This window comes from Mobula birostris, chromosome 11 (assembly GCF_030028105.1).
Source record: "Mobula birostris isolate sMobBir1 chromosome 11, sMobBir1.hap1, whole genome shotgun sequence".
Taxonomy (NCBI): domain Eukaryota; kingdom Metazoa; phylum Chordata; class Chondrichthyes; order Myliobatiformes; family Myliobatidae; genus Mobula; species Mobula birostris.
This window is the reverse complement of record NC_092380.1, coordinates 32,525,624-32,535,642: the sequence shown is the minus strand read 5'-3', so window position 1 is coordinate 32,535,642 and position 10,019 is coordinate 32,525,624. Positions and strand designations below refer to the sequence as shown.

The 10,019-nt window shown below is 53.0% G+C and overlaps 1 protein-coding gene across 1 annotated transcript; it reads right to left on the bottom strand.

Annotated features, from left to right (window-relative positions):
- Positions 1-288: 288 nt before the first annotated feature.
- LOC140205000 (myosin regulatory light chain 11) lies at positions 289-10,019 on the bottom strand. Its single transcript, XM_072272047.1, has 8 exons — positions 9,937-10,019; positions 8,379-8,471; positions 4,440-4,515; positions 2,767-2,871; positions 1,592-1,670; position 1,491; positions 1,052-1,099; positions 289-634 (listed from the first exon to the last, which is right to left on the bottom strand). Exons 1-8 carry the CDS (start codon positions 9,937-9,939, stop codon positions 530-532), a joined length of 510 nt encoding a protein of 169 aa, XP_072128148.1. The 5' UTR covers positions 9,940-10,019; the 3' UTR covers positions 289-529.

The window sequence follows — 10,019 nt, the reverse complement described above, 5'->3', positions numbered from 1 at the left end:
CCATCCCTTCCCCACTCTCCTGCTCTCTTCCCTTCAACTCCCTCCACTCTCCCCCACCTTTTCCACACCACACCCTCCTGCTCCCTTGTAGCCTTCTCCCACACTGACTCTCCCTGCCCCCCCCACACCCAGCTAAACTTCCCCTACCTCTCTCTCCTCCTTCTCCCCCTCCAAACCCCTCTCTTCCACCACCTCAATCTTCCTCAGCCTCAACTCCACCTCCTGTTTCCCTCCCTCTTTCCCCTGCCCTTTCCCCTCCCCGCGAACAGAAGGCGAGGAGTCTCTGGGAAAAAGAAGCGACACGATTTATTCTCCATTGCTCAAGTTACAGCAGACAAAGGTGCAGGGGGGGGGCAGGGACGTGTCGGACGTCCCAGGAAGGGGGGAGATGGAGTGATGTCCGTGTCGCCTCCGCACCCGGTGTCGTGTTGCCTGTCTCTCTGCCCCGGGATGTGGGGAGTGGTGTTAGGGAAGGAGGGAGGGAGGGGAGGTCACTCATGGAGGGGTCCGGCCCCCCACCCACCACATTTTAATCTCCTTCCTTCTCCTCGCCGTGCGTGATGACGTAGCAGATGTTCTTGTAGTCGACGTTACCAGCCACGTCTGGAGGGAAGGCAGCCCAGAGATTCTTCATCTGTGAGGGGAAGGGGAGGAGATGAGATAGTAGTCAAAGAGCCAACACTCCCTCCCCAGCTTCTCTCTTCCCCTCTTTCTCCCCCTCTTTCCCTTTCTCCTCCTCTTTCTACACAACTGTCCTCCCCTCAATCTCCTCCTCTCTTCCTGCCACTCTTCCATTATCTCTTCCTACTGCCTCTCTTCCCTCTCCCACTTCCCCTCTCTGCTTCGCCCTTCTCACCAACTCTCCCCGTCCGCTCTCTCCCACCAGTTTCCCCGTCTCTCTACCCTCCTCCCCAACTTTCCCCTTTTCTCCGTGTCCTTCCCCTCTCTCCTCCCATCCCCATGCCACTCCTTCCTCTCTCTCCCATCTCTCCCCCCCCACCCCCCCCAGTTTTCAATATGATTCCCGGGAAATTCAGGACCTCCCCCTCACCTCTTCATGGCTGAATCTGTCACACTGGGTGGTGAGAAGTTCTCGAGGCTGTGGGAAGAAAAGAGAGAGATGGTTAGACAGGGTGTGAGAGTGGGGCAGATAGGGAGGGAGGGGGTGTTAGTGCAGGGAGAGAGGCTTGGGAGAGAAAGGAGGCACAGGGTAAAGAGGTGGAAGAGAGGGAACAGACGGGGTAGAGAGAGTGAGTAAAAGGGGATAGGGAGTTGGGAGAAGGGAAGAGTGGAGAGAGAGAGAACATATAGAGGATAGAGTGCAGGGCAGAGAGAGGAGGCAGAGAATTGGAGGAGTGAGGAGAAAGGGAGAGGTGGAGTGGGGAGACAGAGGGTTTGAGAAAGTGGAGAGGAAGAGAAAGGGAGTTGGGTGTGAACTAGGGAGGGAAAGGAAATGGTGAGAGAAACACTGGCCTCATCGGCCCTCGTACACTGTCCCATCCTTCATCCTACCCCTCCCACTCCCCCACTGTACACCACCCCCAGCCCATCCCTTGTCCTTTTCCCTCCTGCTGCCCCCCACCCGACTCACAAGGCCTTCTTGATGGTTCCAACACCGTCGGGGTCCAGGATTTTGAAGGCGGCCATGATGACATCCTCTGAGTCAGCACCTGGTGATTCCAGAGAGAGTGTCAGTGTAGATGAACATCCCAGCAGCCCCCACCTTCCTTCCCTCCTTCACCCCCCACCTGATATAGGCTGGGGGTAGGGGATGCTCTCTGGAAGAATATCGTCATTTATTTGAGGGATAGGTGAGTGGGGATTGGTCGTGATTGACTGGGGGAGGTGGGAGAGCCAACAATGATTGACAGGTCTTGGGACCGGCCCCGTTAATGATTTGCGGGTATGGGTGGGATATTGTAGTGATTGACAGGTAGCAGGTGGGGCCTGGGGTTGACTGGCAGGTATGTTAGCCGCACTGTGGGCGAGGCTTAGTCCTGATTGACACAATGGATGACATCCCCAGAGTGGCTCCAGGAATTGATTGACAGGTCTCTGAGTACAAGGCATTGATTGACATCTCCTGACTCTGATGGACATATTCCGGGGTTGTACTGACTCCTTTATAACTATATTCATTTGCTTCTGCCATGCTCCAATCCACGTACCAGATACCCATAATAAATACACAACACGTAGTACAGAAAATAGATACGATGCTCCCGCAGGTTCGTTACTAACTGGTCTCCAGGGGTGGGTCCTGTGAATGACTGACAGGTCCTGGAGAGGCAGGACCTGGGCTTGATTGCTAAGTATTGAAGGGTGGGGCATGGTGCTGATTTACAGCCCCAAAGGCCAATGACTGGCTCCGGTTGATAGGTCCGCAACGGCAGGATTTGATGCTGATAGGCAAGTCCTCAGAGGGGTGGGTCCTGAAGATGATTGACAGGTCATGGGGATGGTTTGATTGGTTGAATCTCTGGTGTGTGTGTGTGTGTGTGTGTGTGTGTGTGTGTGTGTGTGTGTGTGTGTGTGTGTGTGTGTGTGTGTGAGGGCGGGACTTGGACTCTGTTGACAGGCCCTCAGTGGGCGGTTCCTGGCGATGATAGACAGGTTCCCAGTGGGTGGGTCCTACGAATGACTGACATGTCCTGAGAAGGGTGGGACCAGAGTTCCGTTCGACGTCCTCAGTGGGCGGGTGCTGGTTCTGATAGACAGGTTCCCAAGGCCAGAGCTCAGCTCTGATTGGAGGCTCCCTTCGCCTACCTTTCAGCTTCTCCCCGAACATGGTGAGGAAGACGGTAAAGTTGATGGGGCCGCTGGCCTCCTTGATCATCGCCTCCAGCTCATCGTGCTTCACATTCATCCGGCCTAAAGTGAGCGGGTTGGTGGGGGGGGAGGGGAGGAAAATAAAAGTCTGGCTATCACCCATTATCTCACAGATAAGATGGCCGCCATCCACAGTATGGCCTCCTCTCCCCTCCCCACTTCTCTCCAGAGGGTCGGACAACCAGGATAAAGAGCCCCTTATTCCCCATCTAATGGATACTAATACCAATGGAACCCTCCCCTCCTACATCCTCGCCCCCACCCCTCTTCCATCATCCTGCCCACAAAATGGCCACCATCCTCGCCATGGCCTCCTCTCCCCTCTCCATACCGTCTCCACAGGGACAGTGATCTATAGGAATCCATGGGAAGGAGCTCAGGCCTTCCCATTACATAACAGGTCCTCCCCTTCCTCCCTCATTACCCTTCCATGCCCACTCACAAGACAAACACTGGAAACAGGCGTATCCACCCAACTGGTCCATGACAACCAAGGTTTCCATCCAAGCTTGTTCCATTTGCCTGTGTTTGGCCGTTATCCTAGACCTTTCCTATCCGAGTGTATTTTAAATGTTGTTAATGCCACTGCCTCTCCACCTCCTCTGTTAGCTCATTCCACATATCTCCACCGCCTTGTAGGAAAAACCTTCTCTTTTGAACCTTTCACCTTAACCTGTGCCCTCGAGTTGTAGACTCCCCTATCCTGGGGGACAGAGACTGTAACCACACTCCTTATCTATGTCCCTCGTGGTTTTATAACCCTCTGTCACGTCACCTGCCAGCTTCCTTCATTCCAGGGAAAACAGTCCCAGGCCTTTCCAGACTCCTGATAACCCAAGTCCTGGGAATGTCCCGCTGAATCTTTCCTGCAGCTTAATCCCATCCTTCCCAGAGCTGGGCAACCAGAACTGCACACAGTACTCCAAGTACTGCCTCTCCACCGATGGCTGAAAAACCACCTTTTTTTTTGGATTACAACTCCCTCTACATTTATCTTTAGTAAAATGTGGCCTGATAAAGTGGAGAGAGGTGTCCCCTCTCACAGTAAAGTTCAACATCCTAGTTCGCTTCATAAATATGAGATGTACTGACATTAATATTCATTTTGGGGAAGCGGGTTTCAAGGACATTCAAATCCCACTGGAAACTGATGGCTACCCACTTTGGAAATCTCTCAGATTTCCTCAGAAATTCAGTGGGCAACCTCACACTTTCCTGTTTAGTGTTTCATAAGGAGTGTCTTCAAACAGATGTCTGTCCACATCTCCCTACACACTCCCTACAGTCCACACTCATTGCATGTGGGATACGTGTGTGTGAGTGAGCATGGTCTATGTGTATGTCATTGTGTCTGTGAGTGTGTGTGTGCGGTTATGTATCTATGTGTGTTTGTACATGTAGTTTGTGTATCTGTTAAGTGTGTGTAAAATTTTGTGTATGTGTGATTGTGTCAGTGAGTGTGTATGTGGTTGTATATGTGTATATAGGAGTGAGGGAGAATGAGTGTGTGTGAGTATGTTTAATGTGTGTGTGTGGTTGTGTATCTGTGTGTGTGTGTGTGTCCTCCCTGTCTTGGGAGGGTGGAGTAATTGATGGGGGGAGAAACTCACCCATTGCGGCAAAGGTCCCGGCGAGGTCATCTTTACTGATGATCCCATCTCTGTTCTGGTCAATGACCGTGAACGCCTGGTGTGAACAAGTGGGGAGAGAGAGGGTAGAGGTTAAAAAAGACAAAGATTATTCATAAATTTCCAAGAGTGAGCAGTGCTGTAGATGAGACAGACCCTCACCGCTCTGTGTTCAGAGACAGACCCTCACCACTCTGTGTTCGTAGACAGACCCTCACCCCTCTGTTCATAGACAGACCCCCACCTTTCTGTGTTTATAGACAGACCCCCACCTCTCTGTGTTCAGAGACAGACCATCACCTCTCTGTGTTTATAGACAGACCCCCACCCCTCTGTGTTCATAGACAGACCGTCACCTCTCTGTGTTTATAGACAGACCCCCACCCCTCTGTGTTCATAGACAGACCGTCACCTCTCTGTGTTTATAGACAGACCCCCACCCCTCTGTGTTCATAGACAGACCCCCACCTCTCTGTGTTCAGAGACAGACCCCCACCTCTCTGTGTTCATAGACAGACCCTCACCCCTCTGTGTTCATAGACAGACCCCCACCTCTCTTGTTCATAGACAGACCGTCACCTCTCTGTGTTCATAGACAGACCCCCACTCCTCTGTGTTCATAGACAGACCCTCACCCCTCTGTGTTCATAGACAGACCCCCACCTCTCATGTGTTCATAGACAGACCCTCACCCCTCTGTGTTCATAGACAGACCCCCACCTCTCTGTGTTCATAGACAGACCCTCACCCCTCTGTGTTCATAGACAGACCCCCACCTCTCTTGTTCATAGACAGACCGTCACCTCTCTGTGTTCATAGACAGACCCCCACTCCTCTGTGTTCATAGACAGACCCCCACCCCTCTGTGTTCATAGACAGACCCCCACCTCTCTGTGTTCATAGACAGACCCCACCTCTCTGTGTTCAGAGACAGACCCCCACCTCTCTGTGTTCATAGACAGACAGAGATGGACCCCCACCTCTCTGTGTTCATAGACAGACCCCCACCTCTCTGTGTTTATAGACAGACCCCCACCTCTCATGTGTTCATAGACAGACCCTCACCCCTCTGTGTTCAGAGACAGACCCCCAGCTCTCTGCGTTCATAGACAGACAGAGACAGACCCCAGACTGACTGTCCACAGAATCTGATGATGGACTGGTCGTATACAGACAGAGAGTGCATGCGTGTGTCTTACCCTTCCACACTGAGATCCCTCTGTCCTTTGATACTCCCACCATTCATGGTGTGTATCTTACCTCTTACCCTTGTACACCGAGGTCCCTCTGTTCCTCGATACTCCCTGCAGCTATCCTGTTCATAGCCCTCTACACATACAGACACATACACTCTGACAGATACACACACACACACATACACACACACACACACACACACACATTCACTCACAGGCACATAGATAGACAGGCACAGGCACAGATACAAACATACACAGAGACACAGCTATGCACACAAACACACTCACATAATTCTCACACCACCTGAGGATGTGTCCCCCCGCCCCGCGTGCTCTCTCTCTGTTTGTCTCTCTCTCTCCCTGATACACCATCTCAGTCCCTCCCCCCCCCCTTGCCAATCTCACATCCAATGATCTGACCTCCTTGGAATGCTGCAGGCTCAGCGGATCGGTGGCTCGGATCAGATGCCGAGGCGTCGCATTCCCAGGATGCTGAGGAGGCTCCAGCAACAGCTCCAGTGACAGAGATCGGTGAAGGTGACGCCACAGAGCGGGGAGAGTAAAGAGACACGGGGTGGGACATACAGGGGCTGCGGAGGGGTACAGAGGGAGTGTTGGTGTGTGTGGGGGGGGGAATATTCAGAGAGAGAGAGTGTGTGTGTCTGTGTACGAGAGAGAGAATGGATGAGACGGAGAGGGAAACTGTGTGTGTGTGTGTGTCTGTCTGTCTGTCTGTCTCTGTGAGGGGGGAGGGTGTGTGATGTAACAGACAGGCTACTATGGATCTACAGAGGGAGGGAGAGAGAGAGGAAAGAAAGAGAGAGGGAGACTCTCTCTCTGTGAACATGAGATCCTTCAATGAGGTACCTCAGCCCCCTCCCCTTATCTCTCTGGGGTTGGACATGAGACCCCTGAGTGACCTGTCTCCATCTCTCTGTGTGGTTGGGCAATAGATCCCCAACTAAGAACCCCCCCCCCGTAACCCCTCCCTCTCTTTCTTGGGGTTGGGAATGAGATGTCTCAGTGACTCCCCTCCTTCTCTCTCTGGTGTTGGACATGAGATCCCTCAGTGACTTCTCTCCATCTCTGTCTTTCTCTGGGTTTGGGCATGAGACCACACAGTATTCCCCTCCCCCTCCCTCTTTGGAGTTGGACATAATATCCTTCAATGACTTCCCTCCATCTCTCTCAGGGTTGGTCATGGGGTGTCTCGGTGAGATCCCTCAGTGTCTCCCCTCCATCTGGAACTGGGTTAAGGTCCCTCAGCAACTTTCCTCAATGTCTGCCTTTTGCTTTCTCTCTCAAGTTGAGTGAGATCTCTCAACCTTGGCCCTGCCTTCTTTTGCACTGGGCATGTGATCCTTTGATGAGATCCCTCAACCAGATCCTTCAGTGGCCCCTCCCTCTGGCTCTGGGTTTGAGTGTAAGATCCCAAGGAGAGATCACTCAGTGAGGTGAGATTTCTCAGTGACCATCTCCTTCTCTGTCTCTGGGGAGATGGTAAGATCCCTCAGTGAGTTCCGTCAGTGACACCCGTCCTTTACTCTTGAACATGCGGTCCCTAGTGAGATCCCTCACTGCTTTGCCACCCACTCTCTCTCTTTGTTGGGTTTGTGATTCCTCATTGAAATCCCTCAGTGAGATCCTTTGGTAATCCTTTAACACTTCCATTCTTTCTGTTGGGATGGGATCCTTCGGAGATCCCTCATTGTTCAGGTTCAATTTTGGTTTCTTGTTATTCGGCTGTATGCATCTATACCGCCAAACGAAACAAGAGACCAAGGGACACAACACAGTATATATAACTCACACACACAACACATACAGTAATATTACCTCAAATTAATTAACAAACAATAAGGTGTATTTACAACACAAGTTAAAAAGTAACAGTATAACGATATTGACACTTCATACGTGATCCCTCTTTAAGATCCCAGGTGAAATCCTTTTAGTGACTCCCCTCCCCCTACTGCACTCTTTCTCTGTATTTGGAGTAAGCTGCATGAATGAGATCCAAGAGTGAGATCCCCAGTAGGATCCTTGGGTGAGATCACTGGGTGATCCTTCAGTGACTCCCTCCCTTTCCCTGATTGTGAAATCCCTGATTGAGATCCTCAGTAAAATTAGTGTGGTCCCTGGTGAGACCCCAGTGAGATTCCCGGGTGAGATCACCAGATGAGATCCCTCAGTGATTTCTACTGGTGGGTGGTGTCACTCAGTGAGATCCCTGGGTGAGATTCCACAGTGAGACTCCTGGTGAGATCTCTCAGTGAGACCCCTGGGTGAGGTCACTCAGTGAGACCCCTGGGTGAGATTGCACAGTGAGACCCCTGGGTGAGGTCACTCAGTGAGACTCCTGGGTGAGATCCCTCAGTGAGACCCCTGGGTGAGATCGCACAGTGAGACCCCTGGGTGAGATCACTCAGTGAGACCCCTGGGTGAGATGGCACAGTGAGACCCCTGGGTGAGGTCACTCATTGAGACCCCTGGGTGAGATTGCACAGTGAGACCCCTGGGTGAGATCACTCAATGAGACCCCTGGGTGAGATCCCTCAGTGAGACTCCTGGGTGAGATCACTCAGTGATTTGTCCTGGTGAGGTCACACAGTGAGACTCCTGGGTGAGATTGCACAGTGAGACCCCTGGGTGAGATCCCTCAGTGAGACCCCTGGTGAGATCGCACAGTGAGTTCTCCTGAGCAGATCCCTGGGTCACTCACCTCCTTGAATTCCTGGATCTGGCTCTGGTCAAACATGGAGAAGACGTTGGATGACCCCTCCGCAGACGCTCGCTTCCTTGCTCTCTTTGGTGCCTGGGGAGGGAGGAGGAGAGACCCAGTGTCAGAGACTCACCCAGTACCCGTCAGGAGACCCCAGCCCAGCATCCCAGGATCCCTTGGACTGGTCCAGTAGTTCATATCGGTGGAGTTGGGGGATCAGTGGAAAGCCCTTCCTCTTTCCCTCATCCCCTCCTCCTTACTCCATTTCCCTCAACCCTCCCTCCCACTCCCTCTCTCCACTTCTTTCTTGCCTCTCCCTCCTCCTCTTCCCCTACCTTTCTCTCTCCCCATCCAGCTTTTCTCATGCTCCTGTACTTACCCTTCGTTATTCCCTCTATTTCCCCCACTTCATTCACCTTCCAATATTTTCTCACCCCATCTCCCCTTCCACATTCCTTCGTCCCTGCCTTCGACTTCTTTTCCCTTCCTCCTCTCTCCACCTCTCTCTCACATGCTTTTCTCTTCTCCTTTCTCTCTTCCTCTAACTCACCCACTCGCCTCTCACTCCCTCAATCCTTTTCTTTGTCTCCCCTCTTTCTTCTCTCTCTCTCTTGGCTTGTCTTGCACCTTTTGTGTCTGTCTGTCTCTCTGTCTCAGTCTGTCTCTCTCTGCCCTCCCAGTCTGTCTGTCTCTCTGCCTGTGTCTGTCTCCCTCTGCTCTCTCTCCTCTCTCTGTCTCTATCTGTCTGTCAGTCACACTCTGTCTTTATCTCTCTCACACCTCCCCCTTTCTTTCCTCCCCTCTCAATTATACTGAAATTCACATCATTACTTTCTCACACCCAGGACAGTGCAGTGGGAGAAGGGGGGAGTGCCGTGCTAAGGGACGGGTGGTGAGGAGGGACCATCGCACTGTGGGAGGGGGCAGTGAGGGAGCACCATGCAGTGGGAGGGGCAGTGAGGGAGCACCAGACTGTGGGGAGGGGGCTGTGAGGGAGCACCAGACTGCGGGGAGGGGGCAGTGAGGGAGCACCAGACAGCGGGGAGGCAGTGAGGGAGCACCAGATGGTGGGAGGGGGCAGTGAGGGAGCACCATGCAGTGGGAGGGGCAGTGAGGGAGCACCAGACTGCGGGGAGGCAGTGAGGAAGCACCAGACTGCGGGGACGCAGTGAGGGAGCACCAGAATGTGGGAGGGGCAGTGAGGGAGCAACATGCAGTGGGAAGGGCAGTGACGAAGCACCAGACTATGGGGAGGCAGTGAGGGAGCACCCCACTGCAGGAGGGACATTGAGGAAGCACCCCACTGCAGAGTAGTGAGGAGGGAATGATGAGAAGAGAGGGAGCATCACAGGAGGGGCTGTGAGGAGTGAGGGAGAGGCAGCGAGGAAAGGAGGAGCACTTTCACATCTCCTTCCTTTCTTGAGAATGTTTCCATTCAGAGCCCGGAGGGAACCACAGCTGGCGGGACCCCAGGTAAATCCGCAGAGCTGTCAGTCCCCAGAATCCCGAAACCAGGGTCTCCTCCCAGACACATCCCAGAACCGCGGGCTCATCTCACCATGGCTGATGCTTGACTGGATTCCTCCTCTCCCAAGGGCAGTAGGCGAGCCTCCAGGGACAGATTCCGGAGTTTTTATCCCG